Genomic DNA, 15,134 nt, shown 5'->3' on the forward strand with positions numbered 1-15,134 from the left:
CGTAAGCGACAGGTGTTTCTGGAAGCTTCGGGAACACCAGCGAGGCGTGTAGCAGCGCAGCTCCAACCCACGTCCGCGTCTCGTGGATGTTTCGAGAACGGCTTGCAAGCAACCGGCAATGGGGGGGGGGTGTGGTATATACGGCGTTACGTCGCAGAGGCGGCTTTCACGTGCAGGGCCAGAGCTTTGCTGCTGACTTCCCCTCAAGGGGGGAGAGGAGCGCACGAGGAAGGGAGGCGGGACCGAGTGGAAATTTCCACTCCCTGCAGTAGCAGCCGCGGCTACGGGGGGAAGGGCGGGACCGGCGGCGCTGCAGGGATGGCGAGGGAGGCGGCGCCTGGAGGTCGCCAAGCGCGCTTCATTCAGCTCGACCTTCAGGACTCTCTCGCTTAGGATAAAAGCGCCGCCCTGCCTTCTTCCCGGCGCAATTGGGAGAGCTCCGTGTCCGAAGGAGCCCCATTCATTCAGCCCGGGAAGAGCGGAGCGGCGAGGGAGGGGGGGCGCCTGACGCCATCGAAGGGGGGCGGTGCCGCCGCGGGAGCGCGCGCAGACCGGCCCCTTTTAAAAGCGCCCCACGCGCCTCGCGCCTCCTAGTCGGCACAGCGCGGGACCAGCGGCGTGTCTGAGCGGCACTTGCACGGCACCACGCCGGCGCTCTGCTTCGCCCCTTCCGCCAGCCGCCCCACCTACTTCACCACCTCTTCTGCCAAAGATGCCTCGCTATGAGCTGGCTTTGATCCTAAAAGCCATGCAGAGGGTTAGTATCTGTGTGTGTGTGTGTGTGTGTGTTCGTAGGAGGGACCCTGCGCCCTCGCCCTGCCTGGCTGCCCTTCTCGCGTCCCTCAGTCGCAGCTGCTCTCTGAGCTTCCCGCGCCTGCCCGGCTTCCATTTCCCGGCCGGGCCTCCCCTTCCCCTTCCGCCAGCCCTGTGCGTCCGCCCTTCCTCTCGTCCCCTCGGCGCGGAAAGAACACGCTTCTTCCACTTCGTTCCCTTTTCACACGTGCTCGGGCGCTGTGGTGGTGCTGGTGGAACAAGGGCTCCCTTAAGGAAAACGTGGGGTTGGCGCTTGCCCCTTTGCTCTCCCCGACCCCCAGCGCACGTGTACTTCCACTCACGAACAAAAAATAAAAAAGGGGGCAGGGAAGAGAAAGTGTCAATAGAATTAGTTGCTCTAAAAGGAAAAATCTTCGAGGGGGCGGGTGTTCAGGAAGCACGGGCTGCATTGGGTCTAGGTTTTCCTTTTTCACACAGACGTGGCGCGGCGGCCTCGTGTCGTTCCTTGGCGACGTTTTGTGGTCGCTGCCCAAACACCCCAGTTCATTTTCGCGCATTTGGCGAAGGGGCTCTGTACTAGTTACCGGGGTGCATTATTGCCGGGCGTCGTTTAAGATTCCCTCTCCCTCTTAAATGTCCAGTATGTACGGAAGCATGAATTAATTCCGTACATCTGTACCGGGGACTGCCTATAGCGAAGAACTTGTTTTGAATATTTGCCGCCATCGTAACTCGCTGAGCTTCCGGGATGCTGGCGGCTTTGTACAGTAGAGTAGGCCGCCTGCTGGGTTGGTTTCTTTATTGTCAAATAAGCAGTGTAAATGGTGGTCTGCTAAAAAGCTGCTGGTCGGTGCTGCTGGCTGTAATAGCCCCAGCATAGGGCCCTTTACATAGAAGCCAACTCCTAGGGGGCCGAGGTCCCTCCACGTGCCCCATAAAATAATTTGAGGGGGAGCCCCCACAAGTCGATAGGTATTGTCATTCAAACACTGCGTTGCACCGCATCATGTGATCAGTTATGTGGGGCAGGGCTTACCTCCCCCCCCCCAATATTTTATTCAAGCTGGTACCCCTCAGAGCGCATGCTGAAGGTCCCGGGTTTAATCCCCAGCAGCTCCAGCTGAGAAAATTGCCTGCTTGAAAGACTGCAGGAACTGAGATAAGACTGGAGGAACTGAGATAAGACTGGACTAGTGGTCTGACTCTGTATAAGACAGATCTCTAGGCAGATGAAAACTATCTCAAGGTGTGTGACATAATATTCCGCAAAAAAATGTAGACTAGTGTACATATGTGACAAGTAAGTTCCTGCCCATTTTCTCAGTTTAATCAATTCCACAAATACAGGGATTATTGTGCAGTATGTTCTAACAATTACCTGCCAGTGCAAACCTATGCATGCATGCTCAGAAGTGAGTCCTACTGATTTCGGTGAGATTTACATTCTTGGATAAGTTTGTATAGAATTTTAGCCTGAATACAGCAACCTGTAGCTTTGCTTACGTAGATTTTCACTTCGTAAAAGTTAGCTGTACAGATTAGAAGATGAAGTCTGTGCGTTCTGTGCACACACTTCTTGAATGTAATTGCCAGGTTTGATTAGGATCTCGGGTTATTTGAAAAATTGTGTGCATTCCTAATTTTTGAATTTACTGGAGAGTGTGGGTGCCCAGTTATTTCCATTTGTTTTAGGTCTGACCTCAGGATTTTAGCATAGAACTTCACAGATTGCATATTGAACCTAAGTTTGAGGTACGGTCTTGAATACTGTGGCTTTTGTGAACCTCTGATGTTCCTCTTAAGTACAGAGAGATGCTCAGTTGCAGACTGAATCTTGTTTCTCTCTTTTTTTAAAAAATGATATTTATTAGAGGTTTAATAGTTACAGAAAGAAGAAGAAGAAGGAAACAATAAAAAGTTAAACAAAACAATACCTTACAATACATCAGAAATAAAAACAAAAACAAAAAACAATACAGCAAAACAACAAGAGAAACAAAAACATTTAAAAACACATCCAATATTTCCGTATCTTTACCTTTCATTTACTTGTTTCATCGACCTCCTCACACCTCCCTTTTTTGTATTCTAGTTCAATTAGCTATTTCAGCAAATCCTTTCCATCTTTCTCAATTTTTGTTCTATTATTTATCTTAACACAATCTAACCTTAAATTTTCCACTTTGGCCCATTAACAATCTGTTTTTTACTTACCGTATTTTTGCACCATAACACTCACTTTTTGCCTCCTAAAAAGTAAGGGGAAATGTCTGCGCGTGTTATGGAGGGAATGCCTATGGGTGGCATGCCTACGGATTTTCCTCCTCTAAAAACTACATGCGTGTTACGGTCGGGTGCGTGTTATAGAGCGAAAAATACAGTAATTCTTTATAACATTTCTGCTAAAGCCATATAACTTCATTCCAGCATCCTTCTAACATTCATTAATTTTGCAATATTTCTGTAAATATACTTTGAAATTTTTCCAATCTTCTTCCACCAACTCTTCTCCCTGGTCTCGGATTCTGCCGAATCTTGTTTCTCATTCTCAGATGTTAGAGCAACTTTCTAAAATGCCTTTCAGAGAGCGTGAGGACAGAAACTGTCTAAACAATCTGCAGTAACCAGCCTTCTGAGCCAACAGTGCATGGGGATCTTTGGATCAGTGTTAGGACAATATTAACTAGAGATGTACAAGGAGACATGGCAGCAGCTTCAGAATAGCACGTTTGGGGTTCTGTGCATGCTCAGGGTTGATGGAAGCACCACATTGGCTACCCTGTAGTAATGACTTGGTTCTGTTCCAATCAGCAGTACAATCTTAAGAGAGAAAGGATGAAAAAGAAGCAAGTATTTTAAGTGGGCCGTTTGATTCACGTTGGGTGTACAGTGTACCTTAAACTTTAAAAGGCTATGAAACCTACTCTTTTTGCAGTAAATCTGTGTTGTAAATCCCAAATGTTCACAGTATTTGCTAGCTAAATAGAATATGGAAATGCAACATAGAGAGTAGGCTAGCCTTGTGCTCGTAAGCTCAATTTTTCAGTTCTGAACCTATTTTGATGTTGGAAGTAAGAGCCCATTTCATTGGAAGTCACTTCTATATAAAAATTCTGTTTAGTAGGTTTGAGGTGTCTGTCTTAATTGCTGCTCTGTGCATTCACCAGGAGAGGGTGATAAGATATGCTTATTGCTAAAGCTGTCTTCCTAGAAGAGGAGGCTTTTCATTTGACCTCATTCATAATAATCTGGTTCACTCTGCTCACCTTGTTAACTCATCAACTTTATGAGCAAATATTCTATATCTATAGTTAGATTAACTGATTTTCAAAATAAAGTTAAGCAAACTAATACTTAAATTATTTTGGGATTTTTGAACTATTTTCCTTTTTAATCACTATCAGTTTTCAAAATATGGTAATACAATATAGCAGCTACTTTTTACAAAAATTTCAAGTATATTTTGGTTTCTCGTTTTAGTGGAAGAGCACATGTAGTGTGTAGTGGACAGTGTGTTAGGCAGGCTTTGTTACAGAGGTGCAAGTTAATAAAGGAAACAAAAAAAGAAGAAAGGAAAAGACATTAAAGACATGAAGGAAAGGAACAAGAGTGGGGGAAGAACACAAAACATTTTGCTTTACCTCTTAGCGTTATGAGTACATGCTGTAATTCCTCAGTCTCCGTGTGAACTAATCTGGGGAAAATAGACTTGTCTTTATTCACCTTGTTTGTTTTGTCCAAGACACAATTATAATTTTCTATTAAAAAAAGGGAGGGGAGAGTATTTTCTTAGTTGCATTTGGCAAGGCCTCTTTGTATTTTAGGGGTGCCCACTATTATCTATTGGTTGCTTTGAGTCCTTCCATTAGTTGATTGCTTTAAAAATTGACAAATATTGTATTGCCTGTAAAGGTGCTTTGCAGTTGGACTGTCAGACATGTGATTTGCCATGCTTGCTTACCTGCATCAAGTAGTGGTTGATTCCAGATGAGCAGATGAATTTCCAACTACATTCTATCTAGCCATGTAGTAGTAATCCTTTAAGGCAGGGGTGGTGAGTACTCAGCAGTGAGTAGGGATACCTCATTCTCTCCTTTTCCTGCACTGTCAGCTCTGTTGTGAAGGTCAGACTCCAGAGGTGTGAATTGATAGGTTGTAGCAGGATCCCATTCCCTCACATTATTGTCACTTCATCTGTTTGGACTTTACTTGTGTCTTCCCGCCCTACATACCTTCTCTCCCTCACCTGCATGAAATTAGGCTGAGAGCCTCAAATGCCCATCTCTTCATTTGTGGTGACTGTAGGGTTTGGAGGCCCAAATGTGATTGGCAGCAGACCTGTGCCTTTAAATTTGAGTCTGTTTCACTCATGTAGTTCTTGAGATGAGGACTACAAGTAGGGCAGGATGTGCGAGGGTAGATTTCAGCAATTCCCACCCACACAATTGTTTGGCAGTTTCATTCCCCCCCCCCCCGCTCTACGTATACACCTTTAAAGACATGGACCTGCTGCCATCCTGTTTGCTAGGGGTCTGTATTGTGCTTGAATTATATGAACTTGTTCTGAAAACTTGTTAAAACAATCTAAGGATGCTGTTGCTTTTAGCCTTTGTTCTTACAGAATTAAAATGTTTATAATGAGTTACTTGTAACCTGCCTTTCTCATTTTGCAGAAAGGTGAGCTAGAAATATTGGGCATAAAAGGATGAATACAAAGGTGGCCTAAAGGATCTGATATTGCTGATCCGTTACTGTTGGGTGCTTTCATTTCATTGTAGTTCTGTAATAATAGCAATGAAAAATGTTCTCATTTAGTACTAGCACTAATATTGAAGAATTATAGTTCCTGTTACTGTTGGAGAACATTTGATAACAACAATTCACTTGATGCCATTAGGGCTGTATAAACAGTTTCTTAGCACAGGTAAATATTTATTTAAAGTAGCTTCTGTCACGTGGATCCTCTTATTTTGAGTAGAAGGATGTGATCATACGAGAAAATTAGTCATATGTACAGTATAAGGCAAGAGTGGCAGAAAGTAGATCATAGTGGATAACTCACCAGTTTCTGTGTAGATGATCTAGTGTCTGTTGGTTGCTGGGACTCTTGTGAAGAATGCAGATCTAAGGCTGAAACTTAGTCTAATTGGAACTTAGTCTGGTAGGGTGCTTATAAATAATACACAATTGTCACAGATGCAAATGATTTAAAGTAGTATTCCCTAACTTGGTGCTGTCCAGGTTTTGATAGACTTAAGCTTTCATCAGTCCCCGGCCAGCATGGCAAATGGTCAAGTATTTGTAGGGAGTTGTAGCAAATGGTCCGACAACATCTAGAAAGTACTAGATTGGAGAAGGTTAATTTCAGGGCTGAAGATTATATTGACTTGAAAAGCCAATCTGAGTAAAATAACATCTGACAACAAACAAATGAAAAGGTTACAGGAAAGAAGAACAAAATGCACCATTTTAAATGCAGAGCTAGCAGTCAATTTGCATTGTTAAGAACCCAGTTAACAGATAAACTGATTATAGTATAGCTTACAACATGTACAATAAACTATTTGTAACACAAAACTTTGCCACTATATTTTATCCAAGGCTAATGAAGGAATGACATTTTTATTTAGCAGTGTTAAACAGCACTTCTGAGTAGAGTTTGTTTTTTGTGTACTAGAAGATTTTAGTTTGGCTGATTGGAAAGGGTTTGAAAGGGATCTTTGAGGATGATCTCTGCTGTGCCCAACTGTGGCTTCATCTGCAGAGAACTCTCTAAAACAAACAAACAAAATTGCTAAAGTGTTGATAGTTGGCTGTTCAGAATGGGGTCTAGCTGCTCCTTATGGGCGCCATTGGATCAGAATATTAATATTCTTCAGTGTCCCTTAATATTTTACCTTCCTATTGTAGACAGCTTTATTATATTGGTTTTGCAAATCTCCAAGCCAGGCACAGGCAAACTATAGCCCTCCAGATGTTTTGAGACTACAATTCCCACCATTCCTGACCACTGGTCCTGTTAGCTAGCGATGATGGGAATTGTAGTTCCAAGACATATGGAGGGCTGGAGTTTGCCTATGCCTGCTCTAAGCCAAGTAGCAAGGCTTACACTGACATGTATTGAATTTTGGTAAACTTAAGTTTTATAGGTTTATATTGGCAATCTGTTTCAATGTATGGTTATGTTAACCATGCACACCAGTCATCTAACATGAAACATTTTAGTTTTGTACGTTTGAGTTCACATCTGCTTGTATCCAGCTATTCTTGCTTCTTTTCTGTATGTTTACTTACACCCACCCACCCCCGCCTTTGATTTCCTCCTTCCCTATGTTCTTGGAACTTGTTAATGACTTACCTTGTTTATGAATATTTTCCTTTTTCCTACAGTTTCCTGTTGCTAGAAAAATGGGGGGCCTTTTCAGCTTTTAAGGAAAGAAAATGGGGCTTATAAAAAGGAAACAAAGATCAAAGCTCTATTGATTTTATAAACAACACTTTCTGCAAATGTACAGAGATAACTTATGGAACAGAGTTAGATAGACACATGGGGGGCACTTAAAAAGACAGAAGAAGGGCAGGTATATTGTGTCGAGTTCTGTAGAAAGTAATTAAACCACAGGCGGTGGAACTGCAGTGGCACAAAACATGATCTAGTCCAGCTTAGGTTTCCATGCTGAAACTAACTTTTGTCAGGCCTTCCCTGTCCTTGCCTTCCCCTGCCCCATTACTTTACAGTCTTTTTGAACATGTTACACAAGTCAAACCCAAAGTAAAAGACTGTGTAATTGTACAGTACATTGCAATATCTATGCAGTGTTGGGCTATGATGTGATTTTTGCCTCTAGTGTATTAAGGGCAGCACTGGAGAGTCAGGTGGTGGTGTAGACCTATTTCATGTCATAGAACATTAGTCTTCATACTCCATTTCAGTGTTAGAAACTCAGATATATAAACCAGGCACCAAATGGCACCTTAAGCTGAGGTTACAGGTGCCAAACAGAATGTCTAGCTTCCATTTTGGGGCAAGACAGCTCTAAAGTCTTTATTTTTCAAATGATGGACTGACTGTGATTGATTCTCAGTTAAACATCTGGCTAGTTCAGATGACAGCCTTGAGCTAGGTTAAGAGCTTGTAGAACTCAAAGAAGAAAGTTCCCTGATCCAGGGACAGTCCACATATATATCGGTCCATTCCAACCTCTCTTTCTTAATGGTGACATGGACTATTCATAATGTAAGAGTATTCTTCACAACTGTGAGCAGGGCAGTGGGGTAAGTGAAGACAAGCGACAACAATTAGCTATAATGTTCGCTGCTCCTGCTCAGGCTGCAAAGAAAAAGTATTTTGGTTCCAGAAATTCATTCCTGTTGTACAGATAAAATATAACTGATGGAATTCTGCAGGGTGGGGCATTAGTGTGTAAAAACAGTCCAGATCCAAGGATCCCCAGGTATTCACCTCCAGAATGTGGAGATGTCAGGCCATCTTCACTTGGTCGCAAGTGGCCAATAGCCAGGTGCAAAATGTGCCTGGTGCCTGGCTAATTTTGAACACTGCTCCAGTTGCACTATAAATCTCTACTGCCTTATAAATTATGGACATTTACATGCTGGATTGTCTAGGCTCCCCCGTCCTAGTTCCTCCTCAACACTCTTAGGTTGTTACCTACTTCCTATTGTACATTCCCAACTGCTGTCATCATTATGTTTGGGAAAATGTAGCACAGTGCTATGATGTGTGTGAGAGGATAAATGGTTTTTCATTCTAGACTTTAAAATAAGTCTGTAATAATACTGCATGCAGAGAGATGGTATGTGCATGTAGGTGCCATAACACTACATTTCTCTGATCTGGGGAAGTGTAGTGGACTTGGCAATTGGAGAGGGCAATGTACGGTGAAGGAACATAGTGTGCAGTGTGCCACTCAGTTAAATTTTTGCTGCAATTGTGTCAGTGGTGTATTATATATGTAATCTACTGCTACAGCACTATACAGTGACATTGGCTGTACACAGAATCAGTTTGAAAATCAATGATAAATTTAGATGAATTGTAAATGTGATGTGATCATGTATATCCTGAATAAAGTCTGATGGTGTCTGTGTGGTGTTGATGTATCATTTTGAATATAAAAATTTCTCTGGCTAGAAAGATGCATATTTTTATACTGCTGCAAATCTGCTATCTTGTTCCAAGAAAACAATACACATTCTGTTAGTTTATTAGTGAACTCTGTTTACAGTCTATGAAAGAAATTTCATGCCTGAGATGCAGAATTCTTCATAACATTTACAAGGGAAGAAAAGCTCTATTCAACTACTTGTTATGACAAAATTCATTTTTTTTCCTGATACTTGGTAAAAGCCTTTTCTAATTCAATCTCTGTCTTTTGTCTTTGCTACCTTGCAGGGTTGGTACTGTAGGCCCCACTAGACTTAGCAGCAACTAAGAATTTCTCCTACATCAACCAAGTTAATGGTGATGCTCTTGTGGATTGGTGAATAAAAGTGCGTGCTAAATATTTCAGAAGCGCAGAAAACAATTTTTTCTTCTCAAAGTTGTACCACAACCACTACCGTCAAGATAGCAAACCAATGGACAAAGAATTTGAGCCACAGTATTTGTAAAACTAAAGATTTGTTTTACTGAGGCTTGAGGTCTGTGACCTGGACACCAGCTTTCGGAAGCTCCTTTGTTTACAGAAATGAGGGCGGCTTTGGAACCAGCAGACATTGCCATTGTGGCACTGTATTTTGTGCTTGTGCTGTGCATAGGCTTTTTTGCCATGTGGAAATACAATCGGAGCACTATAAGTGGGTACTTCCTGGCAGGGCGATCTATGACATGGATGGCAATTGGTGCTTCCTTGTTTGTGAGCAACATTGGGAGTGAACACTTCATTGGGCTTGCAGGATCTGGAGCAGCAAGCGGATTTGCCGTGGGAGCATGGGAACTCAATGCCTTAATGCTTTTGCAACTCTTAGGATGGATCTTTGTTCCGGTTTACATACATTCTGGAATATACACCATGCCTGGATACTTATCCAAACGTTTTGGAGGGCATAGAATTCAAGTATACTTTGCCATGTTGTCTCTAATTCTGTATATCTTCACCAAACTTTCAGTGGATTTGTATTCAGGTGCATTGTTTATTCAAGAATCACTAGGCTGGAATATTTATTTGTCGGTAATACTGCTGATTGGAATGACTGCACTGCTGACTGTGACTGGGGGTCTTGTGGCAGTTATCTACACAGACACTATTCAAGCTCTGCTTATGATTATTGGTGCCCTCACGCTTATGATTATAAGTATGGTAGAAGTTGGTGGATTTGAAGAGATGAAAAGAAAGTACATGTTGGCAAAACCAAATGTTACATCGATCTTGTTGACTTACAACCTTTCCAATACAAATTCCTGTCATGTTGATCCAAAGCCTGATTCGCTGAGAATGTTACGTGAACCAACAGATGAAGATGTTCCGTGGCCTGGTTTCCTTTTTGGACAGACACCAGCTTCTGTTTGGTACTGGTGTGCCGACCAAGTCATCGTTCAGAGGGTTTTAGCAGCAAAAAACATTGCTCATGCCAAAGGATCCACCCTAATGGCAGGTTTCTTAAAGCTTCTGCCTATGTTCCTTATAGTTATTCCAGGTATGATTTCACGAATACTGTTTGCAGATGATCTTGCATGTATCAATCCAGAACATTGTATGCAGGTTTGTGGAAGCAGAGCTGGATGTTCTAACATTGCCTATCCACGTTTGGTAATGAAACTTGTCCCTGTTGGCCTGCGAGGCCTCATGATGGCAGTAATGATTGCTGCACTGATGAGTGATTTGGATTCTATCTTTAATAGTGCCAGTACCATATTCACACTGGATATCTACAAGCTCCTCATACGGAAGAATGCATCGTCTAGAGAACTGATGATTGTTGGAAGAGTTTTCGTTGCTTTCATGGTGGCAATAAGCATTGCCTGGGTCCCAATTATAGTGGAAATGCAAGGAGGTCAGATGTATCTCTATATACAAGAGGTAGCGGACTATCTGACTCCACCAGTGGCTGCTATTTTTCTCTTGGGTGTATTTTGGAAGCGTTGCAATGAGCAGGGGGCCTTCTTTGGTGGAATGGTTGGATTTGCATTGGGAGCTGTACGACTTATACTGGCATTTATCTATCGTGTTCCTGAGTGTGACCAGCCAGACACAAGACCGTACTTTATCAAAAGTATCCATTACATGTACGTTGCTACTGCACTGTTTTGGATCACTGGAATTATTGCTATAGTAGTAAGCTTGCTTACACCACCACCCTCAAAAGAACAAATTCGGACGACAACGTTTTGGTCTATGAGAATCAGGACCGTAAAGGAAAGCGCTTCAGCAGGCAGTTCGTTCAAAGCACAAGGGAAGACCGTCTTAAAATACAGCGACACTTCAAATCATATCACTTCAAATGGGAAATCTGAAGAAAATATTAAAAATGATCAGCCTGAAAATGTCAATCTCTTAATTACTTGCAGAGATGAGAGCAATCCAGTGATATCTTTAAGCAACTCTGAAGTTGAGACTCCAGTTGATAGTTATTCTAATGGACAAGCAGCTCTTATGGGTAAAGAGAAGACTGGAAAAGAGACTGAAAGTAGTGACAGACACTGGAAATTCATAGATTGGTTCTGTGGCTTTAAAAGCAAAAACATGAACAGTCCAGTCAGAGATAAGGGGGAAGAAGAGACTATGTGTCTACAAATGCTGGAAGAGACTCCAAAAGCTAAATTAATACTAAACAGTGGACTATTTTGTGTGTGTTCAGTTGGAATATTCATGTTTGTTTATTTCTCTGTGTGAACAAATGATGAATTTTATTTGGTCAGATATACAGAAGTAGAGATAGAGGTCCTTGGAGAAATATTTATATATCTGTGTGTGTGTGTGTGTGTGTGTGTGTGTGTGTCTGTTAGTCTTATATCTCAGGATTCCTTTACGCTTTTATCGTCAGCCAAATTATTTTTCAACCTTTTTGAAAATCATTAGACGTTTTATATGTTAGCATTTCTGTTTTAATGCAAAATGTTTGTGGGATTAAGTGCAGTACTAAATGTTGGGTTTTTGTATACCAAAGTAAGAGATAAATGTGTGTTGAGAGGTAAAATATTAAAGCACTCTCAGAGGTCCAGCAAAAGTGAAAATAGTGTTATAGTTAAAAGGGGTAAAACTGTACATTATGAAGAGCATTCCAGAGTATTTTTGAGTGTCAGAAGATGATATCTTTTAGGAATCCTAATCAAGTAACTTTCTGTGATTTCTCCCTATATTCTTAAAACATCAGATCTATGTTCCTAACAACAACAACAACAAAAAGAAAAAAGACACCAGTATTCTAATTAAATGTGTGATTGCTGAAATTTTGCATTGCTGAATCTATAATTCCCCTTTTTCCTTTCTAGATAGAACCACATATTTTAAAACACTTCAGTCTTGCTAGCTGTTAGAAACATAAATATACAAATAAAAATAGAAGATACAACTAAATTCTACTCAGAGTAGACCCATTGAAATCACTTGACTTTTAAAAAAGTTGAATATTGCCTATTAGCCTTCAAAGTTATGCAGAAAGAATGTTTCAGATGATGGACAAGGGAGTCCAGTGTATATCTGAATTTTCTTGTGCTTGAATTTTGCACGTTAAAAATAAAAGAATTACAATAGCAAAAGGAAATATCCTAGCACCGCTTCACAAAGCCAGCTTCTTTATTTGTTGTATAATGATCTGTCTGAAACAGTTCACAATTGGATATGGAAGCAACAAATAGCACAAGCCTTCGATGAGGACAATGAGTCTGTACAAAATTAGGCAAAAGAATATTCCAAACTTCTTTTTAAAACTGTATGTGGTTTTATTTTTGTTAGGCTGAGTAGGAGCAGAGAGGGAGAATTAAACTGCTTCGCTTTTCCCCTTTAAAAAAAGAAACATCTCCACCTACTGGTTCCAATATATGTGTAGGCCGCATGTTGAGACTACATGTCTCCTACAGATACTTTGAGAAGTTAGTATAGTAAGTAAGGCTCTGGTAATGAAAGCAGAACTGATTTAAGTGGGGTTATTCCAGCACATCCATTGATACTCAGCAACAGTAATACTTTTACTTCAGTATGCAGGCAAGCATATGCACTGTTCCTTGTCCTCCCTCTACCCCACCCCACCCCACCCCCAAAGCTCAGAGTATAATGCTAGAGAAGAACTTCCAGTTTGGTGGCTGCTGTAGCTGTAGCAAGAAGGGCTGCCCCCCTCCCCAAATCCTGGTGCCTTGAGTGCTTCCATAGCAGTGTGGAGAAGGATAGGGGAGCATGCCTTCTGCAGCATTGCAGCCACAAGGTTGTGGCCCGTAGAGGTGGGAACCAGCAATTATGAGCAAATTTGGAACTCTTCCTGAGAACTCTTTCCCAAAGTCAATTTTATTGCTAGCCCCGATTCAAAAAGGGCCTAGTTTGTCCTAGGGTTCAAAGCTCCAGTTTAATAAAAAGAGCATTCCTGTAATAGTTATGGAATGTAACATTGAGAGCTGAGATCCCATGCCGAATAATTTTTTTAATATATACAAACTTTGTGCTTGTGCCTTGCAAATGCAAGGTGTCCTGAAATAGCTGAAAACAATACTTTATTCAAGGTTTCCCAAACTTGAATCTCCAGCTGTTTGGGGAAGTACAGTTCCTATCATCTCTGACCACTGGTCCTGTTAGCTGGGGATGATGGGAGTTGTAATCAGCTGGAGACCCAAGTTTGGGAAACCCTGTATTTAATAACAAATCAATTTGGTATCATTTTCAGTTCTTTTCAGTTTCTTCCATACTACCTATCAGTGGAACAACTGGCTTACTAAGGTGACAATTTTTACTAAATGGTTGTAGACTATGTATAGAACTAATGCATATATTCTGAACTGTTGATTTTAAGCTTGTATAACTGATATAGTTTTTAAAGAACCATGCTGTTTAAATGCACTACAGAGACTTTGGCTTGAACGGCCTCAGTTGATGATTATAAATTGAGACTTTGCTTGTGTACTGGGCCAAGAGTTTATTTAAACCAGTGGCCTTCCAGGGTCAAAGGAAGGGGGTGATACAAGCTTTGAGATGGGTAAGTACCATCATTGCTAAGTGCTGGAGGAGAGTTGCTATTGCTGGCACTTGTAGAGATGGTTGTGTTGACTGCATTGCCAGTTGTCATGTTGCAGGTGGACTAACTCAGGAATTAATTTGGCTCCCACTTTGCTTCCCTAAGATGCCTTGTGTAAACTAAGCCATTTTCCGGGCCTTACAGCCACATTAAAATAGCAATGTCTAATACTTCCTCGGTCCCAATCCCAAGTCATTTAATACGTTTGCAGTATTATGAATGTAAATGGCAGAGTTTGTGGATCTATTTTAAATGGACTCTTAGTGCAATACAGCCATATTCCAAGTGACAATGGAGCGCTTAAACACCTAAATATTGAATCATTTCACAGTTTTAACAATAGTTAGAAAGGTTTGCCAAAGTCCACAGAACAAATTTACCTGCCAGTTATCCATTTGGGCCTTCTTTTCTCTTTCCTTACCAATGATGCATGGTTTGTGCGGATAAATAGCTTGCAATATTACGTCTTCATTTAGACAGCTGTATGGCAACTGCTAATGTTTCCCCCCAGCATATACTTACCTCTCTTTACTTCTGGGCTCTCCTGGGATTGTGTTGTTCTAAAACAGAGACTGCCTATCACTTTTAAGTTGTGTGAGATAAATCCTGCTGGTTAGCCACAGTGGTTGGGAACAGTCAGGATGAAACATGTTTTAAGAGAACTGTGCTGGATCAAACCAAGGGTCCATCTTAGCCCAGTACCCAGCTTGCCACAGTGGCCCAGGGGTTTGCCGCCTTGCTGTATTCTAGACTCCAAACCAATCTAAAACAAACCAGTACATCAAGCCATTGATAACTTGATTTGTTAACTAATGGGTTAGAAGAAACTATAGTTCCAATACGGAATTCTTGTTCATTTGTCTGTGGAGCAGAGGAAAATGGGAGCATGCAAGTCTTTCACTTGCCATGGCTTGTTCATCCTCCTCTTCCTCTTCCTCCCTTATACTAGTAGAACATGGGACTATCCAGTAAAGCTGAAAGTTGGAAGACTAAGGATAAACAAAAGTAAATACTTTGCCACACAGTGCATAGTTAAACTGGTATTTGCTTCCACAAGATACATTGATGGACACCAACTTGGATGACTTTAAAAGAAGATTAGACAAATGCATGTAGAATAAAGCTGTATTTGGCCTCCTCTGTCAGTGGCAGTATGCCTCTGCTTACTAGTTGCTGGA

The 15,134-nt window shown here is 41.5% G+C and overlaps 2 protein-coding genes across 2 annotated transcripts in view; both read left to right on the forward strand.

Annotated features, from left to right (window-relative positions):
• The first annotated feature begins 310 nt into the window (after positions 1-310).
• The window catches only part of MRPS6 (mitochondrial ribosomal protein S6), a 29,231-nt gene continuing 14,407 nt past the window's right edge, over positions 311-15,134 (forward strand). Inside the window, exon 1 of the mRNA XM_082220555.1 lies at positions 311-757. Coding sequence (XP_082076681.1) covers positions 713-757 — 45 coding nt within the window. The 5' untranslated portion in view covers positions 311-712. The remainder of the gene's footprint in view (positions 758-15,134) is intronic.
• On the forward strand, positions 9,207-14,729 carry SLC5A3 (solute carrier family 5 member 3). Its single transcript, XM_082220502.1, has one exon. The coding sequence runs from the start codon at positions 9,483-9,485 to the stop codon at positions 11,625-11,627; it is 2,145 nt and encodes a 714-aa protein (XP_082076628.1). The 5' UTR covers positions 9,207-9,482; the 3' UTR covers positions 11,628-14,729.

This window comes from Podarcis vaucheri (assembly GCF_965113315.1).
Source record: "Podarcis vaucheri genome assembly, chromosome: 4".
NCBI lineage: Eukaryota > Metazoa > Chordata > Lepidosauria > Squamata > Lacertidae > Podarcis > Podarcis vaucheri.

Coding starts and splice junctions, on each gene's coding strand:
- SLC5A3 (XM_082220502.1), top strand. CDS start 9,483: ATGAGGGCGGCTTTGGAACCAGCAGACATTGCCATTGTGGCACTGTAT.